We start from the raw sequence: 23,331 nt of genomic DNA on the forward strand, positions 1-23,331 counted from the left end.
GGAGGGAGAGCTGCCCCACAGCTTGGTCCTGATCTGAAGGGGAAGACCTCACCCAGACACCCTGGCCCGGCTCTACCACCACTGGATTTCTCGGCCTTAGGATCTTATCAGATACCCTTCTAGACTCCATTCGCTATTGTCCTCCCAGGGTCCTGGGCCCATCCTAGGCTGCTTGAGCTTACTGGGGCTTTTATCATAGCCCAGAACATCCCACCCCTACTCATTTTCACATCTATAAGGCCCACCTCACCAAAGTATGCCTTGCCCCTGGGACTGAGCCATCCATCTCCCAGTGCAGGGACCTCCCAGCATCTGTCTTGTCTGCATCCCTTGCTTCATTTGGAGGAGAAATTGATTCTGTATCCCTGACTTCCCAGGCTGTATTCCCAACCTCATTATGCCTAATAGCTCTCAGCTTCCCAGCCAGGAACAAGAGGCCAATCCTACAGACACCCCTAAGATCCCTTTGCACCTCCACTCCAACCCCCTACCACATGTGAGGTGCCTCCTTCCAACATTGGCAAGTCCTGGTCCCTCTGTCTGTTTCACCTCCTGCCACGGTTGTTCTTCAAAACACAGAATGAGGGTTGGAGAGACGCCTTAGTGGGTTAAGGCGCTTGCCTGAAAAGTCTAAGAACTCGGGTTCCATTCCCCAGTATCCACATAAGCCAGATGCACAAGGTGGCACATGGCACCTGGAGTCATTTGCAGCGGCTGGAGACCCTGACAATGCCCTTTCTCTCTCCCTCAAGTAAATATTTTAGAAAGAAAAAAAAAAAAAGCACAGAATGAGCTAAAAGTAGGCTCACTCCCAAGGTGAAGAGGGAATCCTATTCCCTACATCGAACCTTCAACCTGATGCTTCCATGCAGACATCCTTTCTGAAGTTTTGACCAGAACAATAATCCCCTCCCATGGATGGCCCAGTGACCCAGGTTCACACAAGTAGCCCACTAGGCTATTGGGTAACAGAATTCTCAGAGCCCCCTGACCCGCCCTCCGTGCTCTCCCTGCCTGCTGCCATGAATCAGCACCTCAATGCTAGCCAGAGCAGCTTTACACCTGGGCTGCTGCTGGTGATCTGGCAGATTCACAAGCTGGTGGCAAGAATAGAGGCACTTTTGGGCCACTCAATCCACAGCTGACTGTATCCTGTGCCCTTCATGGCCTGGCAGCCTACCCACTCCTTCCAAGAAGCACCTAACTGCTTTCCTTACTCTCTGTGAGGGATCCAAATCAGGATCTGAAAGTGGGACCTGGTATGTGGTTCTATCTCCCATCCTCAGACACTGGACTTGGCTCAACCAGGTCCCCCCAGGACCAGCTGCGACACTGACCCAAGCCACGAAATCCAAGACTCAGGGCAAGGATTCAGACTGTCTTCTTATGTGAGCTATAGATGCTCCAGCTATTTTGTGGATCCTTGGGTGGAAGTGGCCTCTGTCCTTTACAGGAAAGAAAACTGTTTTCTCTATCCTGTCTAGCTACTGGGGAAAGGCAGGCCTTTGTTCCCAGGGACCTCCAACCATCCTTCCCAGCCACTGAGTCAAAGCAAGGGTCTGGGCCAGGAGCCAAACCTGCTCACTGAACCCCCTGCAAACAGGGCAGCTGCAATCAATGTACAGGTAGTCATCACACCTTTATCCCTCATAGTCATGGGCCTTATTCCACCACCACCTCCCCCCCACCCTCGCCTGGTCTTCTGGGTTCTCAGATCCTCTAGGGAGCATGAGTGGTGCCACAAATGGCTGCTGGTCATCCCTGATGACTAGGGATGTATATATGTAAGTAGAAGAATAGATTGATGGGGGTGAAGGGCCCAAAATGAGGTCTGGGGAAGAGATTGAGTAAAGGAAAGGTGGAGGGACAGCTAATCAAAATCTAAGAGGATATAAATAAAACATATGTAATCCTACTTTTTTTGGACAATGGAACACTCAGGAGCTGTAGATTGTTGCTAGAAAATTTTCAGTGCCAGGGATGGGATATCTTCCAGTGAGTTGTTGGCCAGGGAGATCCCTGATGCCCCCAAAACATTATAGGCTATTGCTGAGGCTCTTGGTTTCGCACCAGGAATAGATGGCAAGACCATATTGCTGAAGACTCCATATACTTGGGCTGCAAGGCCACGGAGAAATCTTGCTGGAACTGAGCTGATAACCTCCTTCATGTAGACCAGCTGACAGAAAGCTGAAAGAAGCCATTCTGCATGCAGTTCAGTGAGAGAAAAAGAAATCACCAGTGAAGATACTCATCAGTGGACACTGCAAGCCTTATAATTGGCCAGCCAGGCCAAATGAGCCAACAGGTGCAATAGTGGCATGTCTGTTATGGGGAAACCAACTGCCCTCTAATTGAACTGGAAGCCTGCTCCATGGGAAGGGAATACATCCCTGATACTGAAAACTTAAAACAAGGGTAGTCATAAGCCCTAGGGATGTAATGTCTGTTGTTGTCTGGCCAAATGTATATACTATGCTTATCAAACTTCCCAGTAGGCACTTCTGTTAATGTTCACATGCTTATATTAATGCTACTCTCACTTTTGGTTGAGAATCTTCTCCTTTCAGATGGCAGTGACCTTGGGGCGACTCAGAAGGTATCATGGTGATGGAAAGAAATGACCACAGTGCTCAGTACTGCAAAATCTGTATCACACCTTCCAAAAGGCTCAGGGTCTAATGCGGAAGAGGTGGCAGAAAGAATGTAAGAGCCAAAGAAAGGGCAGGACTCCATACAACATGCTCCCTCCACACACAAAATGGCCTGGGTATCCATGGCCTCACAGTTCCTGATACTACCTGCATAAGACCATCATAAGACGAGGAAAAGATCAAGACATCAAAAGTAAAGGAGAAACTGAGATGGGGTGGGAGAGTGGAGTTTCAAAGGGGTAAGTGGGGGGAGGGAGGGTATTACCATGGGGCATTTTTTATAATCATGGAAGTTGTTAATAAAAAAAAAAATAAAGAGCAAGAGGGAATCCCCTTTATTGTGCACCCCTGGTACAGGCACTTGACATTCAGACCTCTCTGGATCCCTGGTAGCAAGAGGTCACTGCCTCTTCAGGTAGGAGCTTCATGTCCAACATATCTCCAAGCAGGGTCTTGTTCCAGAAATTACTTTTTCAGTTTCTTTCAGAGAGAAGGGGAGATGAGGGATAATCCACAAATCAGAGTACCTCCTCATCAGCTGCAGAGCCACATGGTGAGCAGAGGTAGAGTATGGGCAGAGGCTTTTTTCAGCTCTGGGCCAAGGTCCAGGGACAATAATGTTCAAGACCACATCCATAGGTGCTGCCTGACTACCGTCCTCAAGGCTAGACTCCCTGCTATATCAGTTCTCCAGCTGGCATTGTCTTCTTTTTTTTACCTGAAGAGCCTGCTGTACCTACTGTACCCAAGTGGGGGAAAAGCCATGGCTTTTTCTCAAATTGATGTACTTGTCACCCCCCCACACAACCCCTGGACAGATTGGGCATCATGAACTGCAGGGGGAGAGGCAAGAGAATATTCCAACTTAGGTGCCCTTTCAGACACAGCTACTGGCCATTGGATGCCCAAAGATCATCAGCACATGCCCTGTGTTTGAACACCAGGTATGCACACTCATATCCAAGTTCCTACACACCAGAGACAAACACAAAACTTCAGGTAACTGTTCTGAGTAGACATCTGGTGATGATCATCAACCTGCCATCACCAGAGGATCCTTACCCAATCAGGTGGGCACTGGCTCTTAGTTCTCAGACTTATGGGCCTCAGCAATTCCCAGAGCAGCTCCACACTTCCAGGCTGAGAAGCTATAACTATTTAGTCCCATCCTCAGAGTCTCCAGGGGCCCTGACTCATTTGTCCTCTTCCCACCTGATAGTCTTCTATGGAAGAGATCTGGATAGACATATTCCCCTGGGCATCCAGGTCCTACACAGTGAGATTTCAAGGAAAACCTAGGAGGACCAAGGGAAGTCCAGGGAAACTTCTGTTCATACTCCAACACGTGGAAGGCACACGTGTACATACTCATGAAGTCATATGTAGATTCTCCTCAAGGCAAAGGATCCCAGGCTGCCTGAGAGGCCTCTCTCAAGGAAAACTGACAGTCTGAGGAAAGGTGTCAGGCTCAGGCCCCTACAGGCAATGTCTCATTGCTCAATCTCATGGTTGCCAGGTGACTGTGATGGATCCAGGGGCTTGAAGCTGAGGACTTCCTGGTAAGTAAGCTCTGGGGGGCGGGGGTGAAGGAATAGAGTGAGACTGTGCTGTCCCCACTGCAGTGCCCCTCTGCATGTTTGGCACTTGCTGCCCAGCCCATACCCACCATCCTCTAAGAGCAACCTTATCACAAAGGTTGAGAGCCAGAGCCTGCCCTATGCTTCCCCTCAAACCTCTGCTGGACTCCTCCTATCTTAACCTGCCCCACTCTGGAGTAGCAGCTTGTTGCCCCTTCTCAGACCACTCTGGGGAGATGCTGGGGAGTTTCTTACAGGAAGCAGATAAAATTCTGCTCTGGGAGAAAGTAGTCCTCAAGCTCCTGGGTACCATTCCCCCTCCCGTGGCCCCTGCCCTGTGCCCACCCTTCCACTCCTCCACCGTGCGCTCCTTGGCCTCAACACTTTCATCATAGGGCTCAGCCTCTGGCTCGTCATCAGGGTCGTGGTATTGGCTGAAGTATGCATGGGCCAAGGCCTCAGCTGCACTGACCCTCTGGTCACTGTCCAGCACCAGCATCCTTCCAAGGAGGTCTACAGCTAAAGGAGGGCCATTGGGATAGGGGTCAGCTCCAAATCCAGGGCTGAATGTGGAGCCCAGCCTAACCCCAGAGCCAGTCCTCACCCAGGGGGTTGGCTCCATGGAAGATGCTGCTGAGGTCCTTCTGGGGCATGGGGGGCAGAGACTTGATATATGTCCGAGCCTGGGGGCACATGAGAAGGGCTTAGGAGGTTGCTCATCCTTATCTGTTGGCCCCAAACTGGGCAAGAAGGCTTGCAAGAGGACTTGATGCATTCATTCCAGCAGGCCTAGCCAGAGACCTGCTCTCCACAGTCTGGCGGCTACCGCCCTTCATTTGGACCCCTGATACCTGCAGGAGCCAATGTTCAAAGCACTCCCTGCCACCACCTGTCTCCATTACCCATAGCCACAGAACCTTGTCAGTGTCATGGCTTTATCTTCACTTTTCCCTTCTACCCAAAATATCTTGCTCAAGTTTCCCATGTGACACCACCCATCTAGCTCCACACAGACCCCTCCCCAGAGTGTCTAGGGCTTACGTGCTCTGATGATATCTTTGCCAGAACCTCAGGGCTGGGAGTGCCCACCACCTCCATGATCCGCTTCAGCTGGTCAATGTCTATCTGGCTCAGGAAACACCCAGTGGCCCAGCCATTGAACCTTTCCAGCCCCAGCTCCCAGGGTACTGTGGTGCTGCAACTAAAGACAGTGAACTCCATGTGGCATGGCATGAGGCAGAGCTGAAACTTTCAAAAAGAGCCAAAGTCCACACCCACCCTTGCAGGAAGGGACCTATGCTCCCCAAGGATACAGTCATTTCCTGGGAAGAGGGCCTTTCCCTGGAGCAGCTCAGCCATGATGCAGCCCACAGACCAGATGTCCACTGTTGGGAGAAGGGAAGGAGACCTTTGTTAGTTTGTCACCGCAAGTCATTCTGTGAGGCTGGGGAAGAGCCAGCCAAGTAATCTCAGTAATGGACCCAAACCACAGAGACCTTCCTCTGTATCTCAGCCTGAGAAGGGGTATGAGGACACCCACTACCACCAAACGCTCCACATCTCACTGAAGGCTGGCACCAGATCTTGCTTCTCTTCCACAGCTCCAGGTACAGTTGGCCCCTCCACCCATCATCCTTTCTCACCATTCCCACCACTTAGCAACTATTCTTAGGCCTTGTAGTGAGCTCTGCCTGTCCACTCTGATCAGATGGTAATCAGCTGGTGAGGTCCACAACACCTGTCTGGTTATAATGCATCCAATTCAGCATGATTTCTGGCGCCCGGTACCAGCGCGTGGCCACGTATCCTGTCATCTCCTCGTCCGCCTGGCGTGCCAGCCCAAAGTCCAGGATCTAAAGGACCACATGCGTCTTAAGGCAACTGTCTTGCGCTCGCTCGCTGCCCACCCCATCCCCTGGCTCTCACCCTAAGCTCGCAGTCCTCATTTACGGCCACGTTGCTGGGCTTCAGGTCCTGCAGGGTGGGCGGGACGTGAACGCGAGCTAGAGCCCCGCTGCAGTGACCCTCACCTCACCCGCAGCTGCACCTACCCGGTGGATGATCCCGGCAGAATGGATGTACTGCAGGGGAGGGCAGACCCAGTGAGCCCCAGCTCCGTTTCGCCCCCACCCTAGGAGATCCAGGGAGCCCAGGAGCCCACGCGCCCTACCTTCAGCCCACGCAGCAGCTGGTAAACGAGGAACTGTACGTGCTCATCGCTCAGCGCCTGGCATTTGACGATGTTGTTCAGGTCGGCGCCCATCAAGGTGGTCACCAGGTACCTGCGCCGGGGCCAGGGGTTAGAACAGTGTCCCACCACCCCCTCCCGACTAAGCTCCCAAGGCCGCCGCCGTTTGCTGGGGCCGCTCACACTTCGCTGAAATCCTCGATGGATGTGGCCGGCGTGAAGACGTCCAGAAGCCCTATAACCTAGGTGGAGAGCGCAGCAGAACCCAAGTAAAGCCGGAGGAATGCCCCGACTCCACCCAAACCCCGCCCGCGTGAAACGCGTGTCCGGAGACTCCGCCCCGTCTCCCTGGACAGCGCCCATTGGTCCAAGCCCCACGGCCCGCCCGCGGCCTAGGGCCGGGAAGCGCTCTCACGTTCTCGTGCTTCAGGTGCTTGAGCAGCCGCAGCTCGCGGTAAGTCCTTCGCGCGTGAATCAACGACTGGAAGGGACGCGACAGCTTCTTCACCGCCACCTTCTGGCACAGCCGCGCGTCGTAGGCCGAGCTGCAAGGCGGGCGAGTGAGGTGGCGCGCGGGAGGCTGGCCTGGGCTGAGCCGGCGGCTGGCCGGTTTCGCGCCGACCCTGCGCACGGCCCGGAGGAGATGCCTCCGACGACTGCCACGCCGTATTCCCTAGCAGGACTTTTCTTTCTTTCTTTTTGTTTTTTTTTTTTTGAGGTAGGGTCTCGTTCTAACCCAGGCTGACCTGGAATTCACTACAATGTGCCCTCGAATTCACAGATCCTCCTATCTCTGCTGGGATTAAAGGCGTGCACCACCACGCCAGGCCTGTTTTTCTTATTCTCTGACTCTCTCCCAAGCTTTGGCCCCCACTCAGCAAAGATAGTCAGAGGTCCTCCGCCATCTGCGTGGACATCATGAACCAGAAGGCTAACCTAGCATTTGTAGAGCTGCCTCCAGCAGTCCTAGGCAACCCCACCCCCATGTTCAAAATATACAAGGAAAATTGGCCAGAGGTGTTTATTTCATCTTAATTAGTAACTAAAATTGGGCGTAGAGATTTCAGTACTTGGGAGGTTAGGCAGGAGGATTGAGGCAAATTCAAGGTCCGCCCAGGTAGGCTACATAGTGAGGTCAAGAGTAGCCTAGACAATATAATCTATTTCAGAAAGAAGGAAGGAAGACAGCCGGGCGTGGTGGCGCACGCCTTTAAATCCCAGTACTCAAGAGGCAGTGGTAGGAGGACTGCTTGAGTTCCAGGCCAGCCTAACACAAATTCCAGGTAAGCCTGAGCTAGAGGAAGACCCTACCTCCAAAAACAAAAACAACAACAACAAAAAAGGAGGGTAGGTAGGGGAGGGGGAAAAAGGAAGGGAAAATAAAATCAAGCAATGAGATTTTTGGACTATGGGAACGTTTGATCATGGGGATTGATAAATTTATGGGGACGCTTAAAGTTGGACTGAATGCATTGCGTTTTACATCATGGATGGTTATCAGTTTATGGGGGTCAGGGGTGTAATGTGGTGATTTGATTCAGACGTCCCCCATAAACTTAGGTGTTCTGAATGTTAGGTTCCCAGCTGGTGGAGATTTGGGAATTAAACCGTCCGAGAGGGAGTGTATTGTGGGGGGGGGGGGGTTGGGGGTAGGCTAATAGGTGTTATAGCCAGTTTTCCCATGTCAGTGTTTGACACATTGTCCTGTTCCTGTTGTCTACCTGATGTTGAGCAGGGGATGACGTTCACCCTCTGCTCATGTTGTTTGTTTTCCCTGCCATCGTGGAGCTTTCCCTCAAGTCTGCAAGCCAAAATAAACTTTTTCCCACAAAAGAAAAGAAAGAAAGAAAAAGAAATGAGGGATGAAGAGATGACTTAGTGGCTAAGGCACTTGCCTGCAAGGCCAAAGGACCCAGGTTCAATTCCCTAGGACCCACATAAGCCAGATGCACAAGGTAGTGCATGCATCTGGAGTTCATTTGTAGTAGCTGGAGGACCTGGCATGCCTATATTCTGACCCCTAGTAAATAAATAAAAAATAAAACATTTAAACAAAAAAGAAAGAGCTAGCTATGGTGGCTCAAGCTTTAATCCCAGCACTGGGAAGGCTGAGGTAGGATTTACAGAGACCATCTTGGGCTACAGAATGCATTCCAGGTCAGCCTAAGCTAGAGTGAAAACAACAACATATATGGAGGGAGAGAGAGAGAGGCTGGAGAGATGGCTTGGCAGTTAAGGCACTTTCCAGCAAAGCCAAAGCGCTGCTGGGTGTGGTAGCACCCGTCTTTAAGCTCAGCAAAACAGGAGGCAGAGGTAGGAGGATCGCCATGAGGAAAAAGCAGAAACATCCGCACATGGTGGTACAACCCTGAGAATACAGAGTGATTTCCAGGTTAGCCGGTGCTAAAGTGAGACCCTATCTCAAAAAAAAAAAAAAAAAAGAACTGGAGAGATGGCTTAGTAGTTAAGGTGCTTGCCTGTGAAGCCTAAGGAACCAGGTTCTATTCTCCACAACCCACATAAATCCAGATGCACATGGTGGTTCACGCCTTTAATACCAGAATTTAGGAGGCAGAGGTAGGAGGATTGCTAAGAGTTAGAGGCCAGCCTAAGACTAATTCCAGGTCAGCCAAGACACTATCTTGAATCCCTGCCCGCCCCCCACCCCCACAAAAATAGCAAGTGTAGTGGCGTCTTTGATCCAAACAGCAAAGAGGCTGAGGTATGAAGATTGCCATGGGTTCAAGGCCAGGTAGGCTACAGAGTGAGTTCCAGATCATTTAGGACTAGAGTGAGACCCTGCCTCAAAAAACAAATGAGAGAGAGAGAAAGAAAGAAAAATACACTTCAGCCAGGAGTGGTGGCACATGCCTTTAATCCCAGCCCTAGGGAGGCAGAAGTAGGAGGATCGCTGTGAATTCGAGGCCACCTTGAGACTCCACAGTGAATTCCAGGTCAGCTTGGGCTAGAGTGAGACCCTACCTCGAAAAACCAAAAAAAAAAAAAAAAAAGAAAGAAAGAAAGAAAAGATAAAAAAAGAAAAATACACTTCAATTGTAACTGAATAATTGGACAGGAGATGTACAACCTAGGGGGTTTCTAGACCCACAGAACATAACTTTGTCCAGTCCTATCAACCCTCTCCACCTGTGAACTCACCATCTACCAATCATTGGAGACCCTCAAAGGAAATGGGATAGGGTCTCCTCATGTGCTCCTGGTCTCACTGCCCTCAGGAGCAAAGCAGCTATGAACCCACTGAAAATATGAGACCTGCTGGCTGCAATGCTTTTACATGGCTTGTTCCCTCTCCCTCTTGCTTCTCTCCCTTTCAAGATATTTCCCCTTCTGTCCACAGAGAGTGTTGTATACATTGGGTCTAGGATTCTCATGAGTCCAGGAGGTGGTAGAATAAACCCCTATCATCAGCTCAAAGTCCAGGTAACTGCTTGAGATGGAGTGTGAGGTTAGTGGGCCCTTTGGGGGCCCTCCTTTTACTTGACTGCATATAGGCACTCACGTTACAGGGAGCTGGCACTCCATCATTGGCCTCAGAATAAATGGAACTGAGTAAACACCACAGGTAAGGAGACCCAGGCCTCACTGGGAGAATTTGACCCTCTCCCAGTAACTCCCCAAGTGAATTTATCCCATATGGTCACTCACACTTGCTTGTTTTCAAATTTATTATTAATTTATTTATGAGAAAGAGAGAACAGGCATACCAGAGCCTCCTGCCACTGCAAACAAACTGCAGATACATGTGGCACTTTGTGTGCCTGGCTTTATATGGACACTGGGGAATTGAACCCGGCTGTTAGGCTTTGCAAGCCAGCCCTTTAACCACTGAACCATGTCTCCAGCCCAAATTTTTATTTATTTATTTATTTTAAAAAAGTTTTTTACTATAGGTGTGGTGGCGTATGCCTTTAATCCCGGCACTTGGGAGGCCGAGACAGGAGGATCAACATGAGTTTGAGGCCACCCTGAGACTACAGAGTGAATTACAGGTCAGCCTGGGCTAAAACAAGAACCTATCTCGCAAAAAAATTTACGGACTGGAGCAATGGCATAGCAGTTAAGAGGCTTGCCTGCAAAGCCCAAGGTCCCAGGTTTGATTCCCCAGTTCCCACATAAAAGCCAGATGCACATGGTGGCACGTGTCTGAAGACTGTTTGCAGTGCCTAGAGGCCCCGGCACACCCATTCTCTCTTTAGCGGCCTCTTTCGCTTTCTAGGTTCTCACTAGGGTATCACCATGTTATTGCTTTGGTTGTCTCAGGCACCAAAAGTTGTGTCTCAGAGCATGGATCACAGAAGGTCAGTACAGAAATTTGGATTTTTTTCATAAGAAAACAGAAACATTTTCTTTTTTCTCTTGTCTCAAATAAAATAAAATACTAAAAATTTATTTGCAAGCAGAGAAAGATAGAAGACAGAAGGAATGAGAATGGGTGCACCAGGGGCTCCAGCCAGTGCAAATGAACTCCAGGTACATGTGCCACTTTGTGTATCTGGCTTTTCATGGGTACTGGGGAATCAAACTCTGATTGTCAGGCTTTGCAGGTCAGTGTCCTATCCAGTGAGCCATTTCTTCAGTCCCCCCCCCCCAAATGTATAATTTATTTGAGAGTGAGAGAGAGGCAGATAAAGAATGTGTGCGCCAGGGCCTCCAGCTGCTGCAAACGAACTCCAGATGCATGTGCCACATGGTGCATGTGGCTGACGTGGGTCCTAGGGAATTGAACCTGGGTCCTTTGGCTTTGCAGGCAAGTGCTTTAACCACTAAGTCATCTCTCCAGCCCCAAATTTATTTGTGTGTGTGTATGTATGTATGTGTACACGCACACGCACGCACGCACGCACGGTCTCATGTAACCCAGTTTGTATAGTCCAAGCTGGCCTTGAATTCTTGATTCTCTTGCCTCTTCCACCTCCCTGGTGCTGGGATTACAGGCTACAGGCATGAAAAAGCACACCTCTATGGGCACTGCTATGTGTTGCATCTTCTTCCTATCCTTGAAATCAAAGATGAAGACAGCTCTGCTCTGAAACAGAGATCTACTATGTCAGGCAAGTAACAGCACAAGATCCAACATCTCAGTCTGCCCAGCCCCTGCTTCAGGCTCCAGAGTTCAGCTCACAGAAGGGATCCGAAGTCTATAACCTGCAAGGGCCTAGGAGCCTCTGCTTTCCTGACCACTGACTTACAGTAGACAGCAGCTTCCCGGCACTGGCCTTGGTAAGGATGTTTCCCCACCACCACCACCACCACCGCAGGATGTTGGGGAAGGGGCACCTATCAATATTCACACCCTTGATCAGCCTCACTGTCAACATGGACTGACTGCGACCACATTCCAGTCCCAGGTGTCTGGGAACAGGCCAAAGCTGAGGACTACATCCCCCATCAAGATTCTGACCTCTGGACCTCAGGCCTTATTGAAGGACTGGAGTCTGAATTCCTTTGCTAGAGTAAAATTGCAGTAGCCTGTAGACAACCTTAAGGCTTTGAAGTGTGTAAAGGCCCAAGACTCCTAGAAAATTGTGAGAGAAGCCGGGCATGGTGGCACACACCTTTAATCCCCGCACTCAGGGAGGCAGAGGTAGGAGGATCGCCATACGTTCAAGGCAACCCTGAGACTACATAGTGAATTCCAGGTCAGCCTGAGCTACAGCGAGACACTACCTCGAAAAACCGAAGGAAAAAAAAAAAAGGAGAGAGAAAGTTGTGGGAGAGCCTTGGGCCGTACTAAGGGGAAATGCCCCCTACCACTGGCAACTGGGATCCCCGCTTTCAAACAATAGCACCTGCTCAGGGTTGGGCATATCTCTTAAGACTCTAGGGCTGCTTGGCCCTTGCTTTGAAGAACCCGGATGGCTGCTCTATTTTACAGCTGGCCCCAAGACCTGCCCTCCTGCCAAGCTGTGATGCCGCGGGATTCGACCTGGTGGGGGACATTCGGAATAGGGGGAGCAGTTGGACGCCCCACCCTGCCTGTGTGTGCGTCGGGTAGGAAAGTTTCCCGTGTCCCCTCCCCCCATTTATCCTCCCAGGCAGGCCGGCCAGGGGCGGAGGCAGGGCGAGGCCCCTCCTCACGCCGGGAGCCCAGCGCGCCGCGCGGGAGGGTCGCGCACGCCATCCCGTGTGGTCCCCACCGGGTCCCTGTCCCGTCCCTACCAGACCGAGCCGTAGGCGCCGGAGCCCACCGGGCGCAGGCCCTGAAGCCGCTGCGGCACTTCCCAAATGGTCTTGTTGAGCTCCTGGCGGTAGAAGCCTGCGCGCGGACCCGACATGTCCGCAGCGGCAGCCCGCGCCAGCCCAGCGGAGCCGAGCGGGGGGGGGGGGGGGGGGGGGGGGGGGGGGCGGGGCGGGGCCGGGCGGATTTCCCGGGTCTGGAGGGGAAGGGGGAGGGGGTTCCCAACGACTGACGCACAGCTTCCTGCACCTAGAGAAGGCGACAAAGCGGAAGCCGGCTGTCCCTTCCTTGGGGGCGGTGGGGGACCACTGGATCCTCTCGCCTTCCCCTCCTGTCCTTCCTCCGTCCACCGTTCTTCGTCAAAAATGGGAACTGTCCAAAGTGAGCGGAGGCGGAGGCGAGCGATAGGAATACTTTTATCCAGACAGCGCTTGCTGGGCGGGGCGGGGCGGGGCGGGGACGGCGCCTAGGGGCCTGGGCGGTGGAGGACGCTTCTGATCCTTGGTGACTTGGCCCTCGCGGGGCGGCATTCACCCGTGCCCACCTTCTTGCCCTAACCTGGGTCTAGCAGCTCGTGGGAAAGTCCTGCCAGTCAGGACCAGGGACAGCAGCGACACAGAGTTGGGGCCACAAGGTGTAGTCCCCAAACGAGTTCTCCTTGGAACCGGGTACTTTTCCTTCTGAAGCAGTCCAAGACAACCCTGACTTTGCCAGGCTCCGAGACCTCTAGCACAAGGCGGCCCAGCAGGTGCTGTCACTCAGACAGGCACCCACCACTCGGTACTTAGGCAAGCCTGCAGAAATTTTCTCTTGCTTACCAGTCCACCACGTCCTTAGAGGGCGTCATTCCAGGCCATACACCCACCTTCATTTCCCTTTAAAAGTGACACAGACGGGCGAGGTGATGCACACCTTCAATCCCAACACTTGGGAGGCAGAAGTAGGCGGACCCCTGTGAGTTCCAGGCCATCTGAGACTACATAGAGAATTCCAGGTCAGCCTGGGCTAGTGTGAGACCCTACCTCAAAAAAAAAAATAAAATAAAATAAAATAAGGTGAACACAGACTGGGAGTGGTAGTTTATGCTTACAGTCCCAGCACTGAGGAGGATGAGGAAAACAGTGAATTCAAGGCCAGTCTTAGATACAAAGTGAATTCCAGGCCAATTTGAGCCACAGACTGAGACTCTTGTCTTGAAAGAAAGGAAAGGAAAACGAGAGAGGGAGTTAGGAAAAGGAAGGAAAAAAGACAAACTTAATTTCTATCAGAGGAGGCTTTTCCAGGCAGAGAATGTTCCTGAACCTGAGTCCTGGTGAAGCAGTGGGAAGTTGGGAGAAAGTCTATGTAGAAGGCTTCCTGGCTATGCTGCTCACTCAGGAAAGAAAGAAATCAAGCTTGTATTAAAGAAAACAGTTCTCAGGCTGGAGGATGGCTTAGAGTCTGGAGTTTTTTTGTAGTGGCTGGAGGCCCTGGTACACCCATTCTCTGTCTTCCTCTTTCTCTGTCAAATAAAATATTTTAAACAACAGCTCTGCAGGACGTGGCGGCGCACGTCTTTAATCCCAGCTGGGGAGGCAGAGATAGGATTGCCAGAATTCAAGGCCACCCTGAAGCCACATAGTGAATTCCAGGTCAGCCTGGGCCAGAGTGAGACCTTACCTGGGGGGAGGGGCAGGGATGCTCTGGACTGGAGAGATAGCTTAGTGGTTAAGGCATTTAGTGACGCCTAAGGACCCAGGTTTGATTCCCCAGTACCCACATAAACCAGACGCACAAGGTGGCACATGTGTCTGGAGTTCCTTTGCAGTGGCTAGAGACCCTGGGGCACCCATTCTCTCTGTCTCTCAAATAAGTTAAAACAAAGCTTTTGGATGGACGTGGTGGTACACACCTTTAATCCCAGCAGTCAATCCCAGAATTTGGGAGTCGAAAGTAGGATCATTGTCAGTTCTAAAACCACATAGTGAATTCCAGGTCAGTCTGGGCTAGATAGAGCAAGGCCCTACCTGGGGGGTGGGGGGGAGGAACGGTCTTTAATGTGAAATCTGAGTTTTAAAATTATTTATAGCATGGGGCTGGAGAGATGGGATAGCGGTTCAGCGCTTGCCTGTGAAGCCTAAGGACCCCAGTTCGAGGCTCGATTCCCCAGGACCCATGTTAGCCAGATGCACAAAGGAGCACATGCGTCTGGAGTTTGTTTGCAGTGGCTGAAGGCCCTGGCGCGCCCATTCTCTGTTTCTCTCTCTCCCTCTCAAATAAATAAATAAAAATGAACAAAAAATATTTTAAAAAATTATTTATAGCATAGCATTTGGGAGGCAGAGGCAGAAGGATCACTATGAGTTTGAGACTAGCCTGGGACAACAGAGAGAGTTCCAACACAGCCTGGGCTAGAGACCCTACCTCAGAAAGAAAAAGAGAGAGAGAGAGAAAGAAAGAAGGAAAGACTAGGGCTGGAGAGATGGCTCAGCAGTTAAGGTATTTGCCTGCAAAGCCAAAGGATCCCAGTTCAATTCTCCAGGACCCATGTATGCCAGATGCACAAGGAAGCGCATGCATCTGGAGTTTGTTTGCAGTGGCTGGAGGCCCTGGTGCACCCATTCTCTTTCACTCTGTCTCTCACTTATTCTCTCAAAATGGATAAATTTTTTTAAAAAATCTAAAAAAAGCCGGGCATGGTGGCACTGCCGGGCATGGTGGTGCACACCTTTAGTCCCAGCACTCGGGAGGCAGAGGTAGGAGGATCACCGTGAGTTCAAGGCCACCCTGAGACTACACAGTGAATTCCAGGTCAGCCTGGGCCACTGTGAGACCCTACCTCGAAAAATAAACAGACAAACAAACAAAATCTAAAAAAAAAATTATTTGAGAGAGGGGAAGAGAATATAGACACACCAGTGACTCCTACCAAATAAATTCAATATATGGATATTGGGGAATCGAATTCTGGACATCAGGTTTTGTAAACAAGCATCTCTAACCACTGGGAAATCTCTCCTGCTAAAGATGAGGGTTTTGCTTTTTTTTTTTTTGGTTTGATTTGTTTTTTTTCAAGGTAGGGTCTCACTCTAGCCCAGGCTGACCTGGAATTCACTCTGTAGTCTAGGGTGGCCTTGAACTCACAGCAATCCTCCTACCTCTCCCTCCCCAGTGCTAGGATTAAAGGCATGTGCCACCACACCCAGCTCAAAAATCTGAGTTTTAAATAAAAATTTAAGCCCTGGGCTGGAGAGATGGCTTAGCGGTTAAGCGCTTGCCTGTGAAGCCTAAGGACCCCGGTTCGAGGCTCGGTTCCCCAGGTCCCACGTTAGCCAGATGCACAAGGGGGCGCACACATCTGGAGTTCGTTTGCAGAGGCTGGAAGCCCTGGCACGCCCATTCTCTCTCTCTCCCTCTATCTGTGTTTCTCTCTGTGTCTGTCGCTCTCAAATTAAAAAATATATATATATATATTAAAAAAAAAATTAGGCCTTGTCTGGTGTGGTGATGAATGCCTTTAATCCCAGAACTTGAGAGTCAGAGGTAGGAGGATTGCCTAAAGTTCAAGGCCACCCTAAGACTACAGAGTGAATTCCAGGTCAACTTGGGCTACAGCAAAACCCTACCTCCAAAAACCAAAAAAAGTCAAAAACCTTAGGCTTAGGCCTGGGTTGGAGCCAACTAGCTCAGTAGTAGAGAGTTCTTGCCTAGCAGAGTGAGGCCCTAGGTTGAATCCTCAGCCCTGCAAAATAATATAATAGTAAAGAAAATAAAGTAAGAATTGGCAGCTGGGTGTGGTGACACAGGCCTTTAACCCCAGCACCCTGGAGGCTGGAGTAAGAGGGCTGTTGTGAGTCTGAGGCCAGCATGAGACTACAGGATAAATTCCAGGTCGGCCTGGGTTAAGCCGAGTGAGAACCTACCTGGGGGGGAAAAAAAAAAAGATTTGGCAATCTGGAGGAGGAGGAAGAAAAGCAACCAAGTTAAAACTTTTTTAAGTGAGCCGTGGGTGGTGGTGGCGACTTCCCCTCAGGAAGTCGGGTCTCCGCCTCCTTCCCCACCCGCCTGCTGGGCGGGGCGGCGGCGGCAGCGGTGCTCCTGCCCCTCCGCCACCTCCCCCGCAGCCTCTTCCCGAGCTGGCGGCGTTGGCGGGGAGGGGGCAGTAGTTGTAGACGCCCGCCCCTGCTCTGAGAAGGTGAAGGAGGATAAGATACTGGACAAAAGTAGATGCCTACCTCATGATACAGTCTTCCTTTGGGGAAGGTTCATGCTGAAAAACTGAAACAACTAGTGGATGAATATGATCAAATTTCTCTACCAAGCTGTCAGTCTGATAAAGAAAAACCCTTTTTGTCATCCTAATGAAGCATTCAAACAAGTCCTGTGACTCTTTTCAAGATGAACTTTAAAATTACAATAAAGCACGGAAAGCCAGAGGCCTAGAGCCAGAGACTTCTTTCAGAAGGATGAGAGAGGACTAAGAAATGGTAGGTACAAGCTGGGCGTGGTGGCTCACGCCTTTAATCCCAGCACTCGGGAGGCAGAGGTAGGAGGATCGCCATGAGTTCAAGGCCACCCTGAGACTACCCAGGTACAGAATGTTTGGCCCAGGATTTTCATCCGGAACCATCCAGACCCATCCAAGATCATGCAGTATTTCACAAACTGTAGAGTACTGGTTCCCAGCTCACAACAGCAAGCTGTCACTAGACTCTCTGGGTTACTGTCAGTTTAGCAGGGACTAGTTCTCAGAAAAAACAGTGCTCCTGAACTTTAGTCAGCAAGAATACAATTGTGGCTCATACAGCCTAGAGTTTGGAGTTCAAACACCTCTGCGCAGGCTACAGCGCCGGCGACTCTCAAGCCAGTCATAAACATATGCATCCAAAAAGGAAAAAGCACCTAGAAGAAGGCAGAAAAAGAACTGAGAAAGAGCGGCCCAAGCATGAGAGAAAAAGTTCTGAGGAAGTGGATTTAAACAAACAAAAGAGCATCCAAAGAATGAAACCGAAGGGAGAAACAGAAACTGAACCAGTCCGTACAGAAAAGCTTAAGACTTGAAAAGAGGGAAAAAGCTGAGATGAAGCCTCTAGGAGAGAGGACCGCAAGCGCAGAAAGAAGGAGGAACAGGGCAAAGGAAGAACGGAGGAAGAAATGTTCTGGGACCAGTCTATCCTTGGATTTTGAAGCTCTTCAATTGGTTCTCCTGGGATTAAATTGAAAAATATTTGAGGAGCTTGGTTTCATGATACTCATGCCACTTATCCTATGTCAAGAGGTACTTTAATTTCTGACAGTGAGCACAAAGTATTTAGTTTGCTTGTTTTCCAATATGAAAATTACATTTTCTAAAAGCGTCATTACATCTTTCTTACATATAATTTCCCTTTATGAGAGTAGTGCTGTTTTTTTGTTAAATTGCTGTGATGGAATTATTTTCCCTTGGGAGACCCATTTATTTTAAATTGGAGGATTAACACTTTGCAGAATTTATGTTTTGGTTGGGTTTGTTTTAGTTTTGTGTCAGGTATTTTATTTTTATGCTCACTGGTTTTCAATGAAGCAATTTAGACTTCCTTTGTTAGATCTAACTTGCAGTGTTGGAGAGTGAAATACATTATAATAAGCTTATCTTACATACAGTTCCAAAAGTTTCAGCATCTTCACAGAAATTCAGTTTCTAATCTGGGAATGTTTATAATAAAGTTCTAATTTCTGAAAAAAAAACAAACTTTCATGGGAGACTACTAGAGGCATCTGCTATCAATACAGATCCATCCTGGTCCACACAAGCAGGCTAGAGCATCAGCCCTCCTATCTGACTTTGGCTAATGCTAGAGCTACCCTGGATGTCAGTTTCCTCTTTGGGAGCCAGTGTGGATGTTGGGGTCTGGCAGGAGAACTTGTGAGTGGCCCAGCCTCCAGTGCCCCTCATTGATCCTCCCCAAGGGCCTCAGCTAAGGAGCCACCTTTCTCTGGAGTTGGTTGGTTTTGTGCAAAGTTAATGGGGCTTCAGATGTGGGCTGAGGAGGCTGGAGCTAAAACTGGGATATTGAGAACCTCTCCACAAAGCAGGAGGGGCCCAGCCAGCCTTTCCCAGGCCAACTGTCTTGTCTATTTTCCTGGGGCTGCCCAAGTTGCCTTTTCAAGTTGGAGTGGAAAGGAAGGATGGATAAAGAGTTAGGGAGATAGCTGGCCACCCATGAGAAAACCCCTAAGCCTCTCTGCTGCTCCCCAATTCCTGGAGGTCAGAGCTGACCATTGTCAACCCTGGACCCTGCTGGGCTTAGCTGGTATTCAGTGAACTGTCATTCCTCAGTAAAACTGCACTGGGATTCCCTCCTCAGTGCATCTAGGGCCCTTGTGGTATCAAACCCTACAGTTCTGAATTTCAGCAGGTAGTGGGTGTTAAGGGGTCCTTTTCAAGGATTGACATGATCAGAGTTTGGTGTGGGTCAAGGAACTCACTATGGAGAAGTAACACAGACTGAGCTGAACCTGCAGACAACCCTGAGGCAGGAACAGGGAAATAGCACTGTACTAGAGGGGCAGGTGTGGGGGCCCTGCAACAGGAGCCCAGTTAGGATCCTGTCTCCATTCTCTGCTGTGATTCAGTGCCACCCCTAAATATCAACCACATCCCATCCCTCCATGTCATTGCCCCCTACTGCTCCAGCCCTTCACTGAATAGTTGCAACAGCTTTCCAAAGGTCAGCTTGTTCCTTCAGGCTCCTGTCTGTCTCTGCCAGTGGTCAGAATGCACATCCTAAAAGGAAAATCTGGTAGGAAGGGCTGATTTAGGGAATGTCATGGAGGTTACCAGAAGCCTCTCCCTTCTCAAATACACTGGGAGGAAAATGGGAAGAACCACAACAGGAAGTACAACAGGTCACCAAAGTCTGTTGGCATTCTGCCACTCAAACCTGGCATACCCACCTCTAAGCACCCCAACACAGAGGCCTAGTTTCTATCCTGTGCTGCCCCCCCCCCCCCACTAAAGTCAAGCCCTTCAACTCATTTGTCTTCCAAAGGTTCTATGGGGTGGATACCCTACCTCAGGCCTGTTGGGGCTGCCAGCTTACCCCCAAAGCTTCATAGCATGTATGTTTCTGCCTCTCCAGTGGTTTACCTTGAGCAAAGGTGGTCTGCAGGGATTCAGTCTGGAAGCCTGGCCTCAAGGCTCACAGTCCTCTAACCAGGTATGACCCCCTCACCCCTGCTCTAACTTAGCGGCACTATTCAATTGCCCAGCCAGCCTGGTCTCTGGGAAAGGAGAGCCCTGTGTGGGGGATGTCAGCAGTAGGCTTGGTATTCTTCCTTGTTCACACTAGTTATCCAGATGCAGAGGGAGCTTGTAACATCCCATCAGGATTCTCCTGATAAGAATGTGACAGTGCATTCTGAAAACAGTTCAGACGGAAAGGACCCAGAGACACAAGCATTTGGATCCAGCCAAAATGAAGCTGGCCCCTACTTCACGCTGTGGACAGACTCTGATAATTTTTTTTTTTTTTTTTTTGAGGTAAGGTTTCACTCTAGCACAGACCTTGAATTCACTATGTAGTCTCAGGGTGGCCTGAAATTCATGGTGATTCTCTGCCTCCTGAGTGCTGGGATTAAAGGTGTGTGCCACCATGCCTGGCCACCAGTAGGTATTTTAAGAACAGGAAGGAAAGGTCCCCAAGCGCTGACCCACTTACCCAACTTGCTGCTAGGTGCTTAGTATCCAGGAAAGTGCCTATAGCAGAGTGGGTCCCAAAAAATCATGTGGGATGAATGATGCTGACCTCCTGGGTCTCACACTGGTACTAGAGTGTTTTCTGGGCCTCTAGGCTTGAGGACTGAAAGCAATATCCTCCCCCACTGCCAGATTCTTAGACCCTAAGGTACTATTAGCTCTCAGGTCTCAAACTTTGTGCCCCAAGGCAACCTGGGCAGCTTTTTGTACTGAGCAAAAACTGACTTTGAGGCCCCTTAAGATTCAAGGCTACACAAGTGTCCACAGGATCTGTACATTAATAGGGACTTACTAAATATACTATGTAGGTCCTGCCTTGACCATATCTTAGAAATGAACATGGAGAATACAAGGTTAGGACATGGTTCACTTCTCTAATGCCTTACTGCCTATGTCCATGTGACTCCTAACATCCCAACCCAAAAGAAAGGAAGGTTGGAAGCCACTGAAGCTGAGGACTATAGAAATTGAAAGTGCTGGACTTGGCCCAGTCCCTGTGACCAAACAGGTCCAGGACTGGCCCACATAGGGGCCCCACCTTAGTATGTAGGAAGAGGTTGTATCACAGGCCCAGGGAGGGAGACAGTTGAGCAGGGACAGATGGGCATCCAACCAGAGAGTTAAAAAGACAGCTATATTGTATTTACAATCAAAATTTACAAAAAGGGCTGGGTAGTCCTGGAAGAGCTGCTGCTCTACCACTCCCAGACAGGCCTCCAAGACAGCCTGTTTGACAGGCTGAGATCAGGACCACCAGGCTTCTGGGTCCTTATGGCCACCTGGGCCCCGACGTCTGACGTCCAGTTTGACCTTTAAGGTGGAGCCGATGACAGCCCTCGAGTTCACCTGGAGTGCCTGCGCCCCACAGGGAGGCCAGGTGAGGTCAGGAAGGCATTGTACCGCTTTTTCTCCTCCTTCCATCTGGCAAACAGACACAGTCCAGGAACTGGCCCAGGGACCTGCTGGTCTCAGATCTCTCCCAGGGCCAACAAACCCAGGGTATCTTGAGGAGGCTGCTGGTGCACAGAAAGGGGAGGCTGAAGTCCCAATATCCCCAGTGGCCTGGCGTGGCTTTGTAAGGCACGTTTGCAAATCACTCAGGAGACAACACAGAGAACACCCAATGCTGGTGCCATGGGAAGGAGCTGGTGCTGGCTTGGGCGCCCAGGCAGTATTGCTCAGGAGAAAGATGCTACAGTCTACAAGAGGTGGGCCCACTGCACCCCTCCAAATGCCTTGGGTGCATCCACTGCTGGAGAGAGAGAAGAGCTCAGCTACAGCCAATGCAGCCTCATTCCAGTGGGCTGCCCAATGCCAGGTATGGCTACCACACACCTGCATCTGAAGGCAGCACAGATGGTCAGAGGTCAGTAACCTTGTTCTCAAGTGCAGCAGCAATCTGCTGCAGGCGGAAGGCCAGTTGCATCTTCTGGGCTGCAGGGTCCTCCTCCAAGGCATTGATGATCTGAGTGGGGCAGGAGAACTTGTCAGATCACAGGTGGGGGAGGATGGGGGAGGGGCTTCCCTGTCCCAGGGACCTAGATCCTACCTCATCATAGTACTTCTGTGTATACTGGTAGAGCTGGTGCAGCGCCACGAGTGTGTTCAAGGAGTCTGTGTGTGCCTGGGGGATTACAGTGTCTATAGTGTCACTCACCATGAGGAAGGGCTGTGGAAGCCCAAGGTCAATCTCATAGAACAGCAGGACGTGATGTAGTGGCTGTGTAGAACTATCACAGGCACATGAGCATTAGGATCACACCATCAGGGACACACACAGAGCTCACACCAGTGAGGGAGGCATGACAGGGCTCTGAGTGGCTCACTGGCCACACACCAGCCTCTATAGACACATGCATTCACCTTCTCCCAAGACACACACTCAGGGCTGGCCTTTCTGACTGACATGACCATTGGGCCCACCCTCTGCTTCTTTCCTCATAGATACAGTTCCAGCCAGCTCAGTAGTTCAAATACTTGGCTCAGCAGGGGCCATCAGAGACCCTTGTGGCCCTTACCCGTGAAATCTCTGCCAAGTGTGTGTTCATGTCCTGGTCGCTGACCTGCACCATTTGCCGAATGCTCTTGTAGTAACTAGGGGTGAGAGGATTATGGGGACAGATAGAAGGAGTAAGGACAGGCCCTAGCTATCCCCCTAGACCTTCTCCATAGGGGTCAAGGGTGGGAACTCAGGTCTAGATGAGGGCAGGGCAACACTTACTCCTCCACCATCTTCTTGTAGGTGGAGATCTCCTTGGCATATAGCAGCTTGTTGCTAGGAGAATCCTGTGGAGAACAAAGCCTTGTGACACTGAGAGGCTCAGCAACTCAGTCCTAAAAAGCAGTGGTGCGGCTCCAACCCACCACATTCATCAAGAAAACTGCACTTTTGACTTTGCAGTAAAACTTGCTTTCCTCTGCCTATGTAAGGAAGAGGCACTGGAGGCTGGGGATGGGGACAAGCAAGCAGTGATAGAGGTCTTGTAAGAGGCAAAAGAAAGTGGGTGATCTTCATAGCAGCCCCACAGCCTTGGTCACCTTCCACCTGCTTTTGTCCCAAGTGTTAGCCCAAAATGTACAAACCTCCACTAGATAAGCTTTTTAATTTTTTTTTTTCACTTATTTGTGTTTTCAAGGTAGGGTCTTGCTGTATTCCAGGCTGACATGGAACTCAATCTGTAGTCCCAGTCTGACCTCAATCTCACAGCAATACTCCTACCTCTGCCTCCTGGGTGCTGGCATTAAAGGTATATACCACTATGCCCGACTCAGACAAGCTATTTATTTATTTTTATTTGAAAGCAGAGAGAGAGAGAGAGAGAGAGAGAGAATGGTTACACCAGGGAGCTCACTAGCTGCTGCAAACAACTCCAGATGCTTTTGCCACTTTGTGCATCTGGTTTTATGTGGGTACTGGGAACTCGAACCCAAGTCATTGAGACAGCAACCACCTTAACTACTAAGCCATCTCTCCAGCCCACAGACAAAATTTGTGT

At 50.4% G+C, this 23,331-nt stretch overlaps 2 protein-coding genes and 1 pseudogene across 11 annotated transcripts in view; 1 reads left to right on the forward strand and 2 right to left on the reverse strand.

Annotated features, from left to right (window-relative positions):
- Positions 1-2,966: 2,966 nt before the first annotated feature.
- On the reverse strand, positions 2,967-12,737 carry Mapk11 (mitogen-activated protein kinase 11). Of its 8 annotated transcripts, none has more exons than XM_045153143.1 (12): positions 12,600-12,737; positions 6,835-6,964; positions 6,603-6,661; positions 6,402-6,513; positions 6,283-6,312; positions 6,158-6,205; positions 5,970-6,084; positions 5,545-5,616; positions 5,273-5,352; positions 4,836-4,914; positions 4,704-4,750; positions 2,967-4,224 (listed from the first exon to the last, which is right to left on the reverse strand). In XM_045153143.1, exons 1-12 carry the CDS (start codon positions 12,713-12,715, stop codon positions 4,123-4,125), a joined length of 990 nt encoding a protein of 329 aa, XP_045009078.1. In that variant the 5' UTR covers positions 12,716-12,737; the 3' UTR covers positions 2,967-4,122. The 8 variants fall into 8 exon arrangements, with proteins under 8 accessions (XP_045009078.1, XP_004650463.1, XP_045009073.1 ...); XM_004650406.2 differs by having other exon boundaries at positions 4,577-4,750; XM_045153138.1 differs by lacking the exon at positions 6,283-6,312 and having other exon boundaries at positions 4,577-4,750.
- A 4,221-nt stretch (positions 12,738-16,958) lies between these two features.
- Positions 16,959-18,281, forward strand: LOC101600776 (annotated as a pseudogene).
- Positions 18,282-20,955: 2,674 nt separating this feature from the next.
- Positions 20,956-23,331, reverse strand: part of Plxnb2 (plexin B2) — a 30,437-nt gene continuing 28,061 nt past the window's right edge. For 2 of the 3 annotated variants that reach the window (XM_045151755.1, XM_045151753.1), the window contains exons 34-38: positions 22,557-22,621; positions 22,354-22,429; positions 21,885-21,959; positions 21,671-21,800; positions 20,956-21,587 (exon numbers count right to left, since the gene is read on the reverse strand). In XM_045151755.1, coding sequence (XP_045007690.1) covers positions 21,696-21,800; positions 21,885-21,959; positions 22,354-22,429; positions 22,557-22,621 — 321 coding nt within the window. In that variant the 3' untranslated portion in view covers positions 20,956-21,587; positions 21,671-21,695. The remainder of the gene's footprint in view (positions 21,588-21,670; positions 21,801-21,884; positions 21,960-22,353; positions 22,430-22,556; positions 22,622-23,331) is intronic. The other variant, XM_045151754.1, reaches the window with a different exon arrangement.

Source organism: Jaculus jaculus, chromosome 6 (genome assembly GCF_020740685.1).
Source record: "Jaculus jaculus isolate mJacJac1 chromosome 6, mJacJac1.mat.Y.cur, whole genome shotgun sequence".
NCBI lineage: Eukaryota > Metazoa > Chordata > Mammalia > Rodentia > Dipodidae > Jaculus > Jaculus jaculus.

Coding starts and splice junctions, on each gene's coding strand:
- Mapk11 (XM_004650406.2), bottom strand. CDS start 12,715: ATGTCGGGTCCGCGCGCAGGCTTCTACCGCCAGGAGCTCAACAAGACC. Junction 4,915..5,272: donor CAAAGATATCATCAGAGCAC/GTAAGCCCTAGA, acceptor ATGTGCCCCCAG/GCTCGGACATATATCAAGTC. Junction 4,225..4,576: donor CACGGTGGAGGAGTGGAAGG/GTGGGCACAGGG, acceptor CCCGCCCCCCAG/AGCTTACTTACCAGGAAGTC.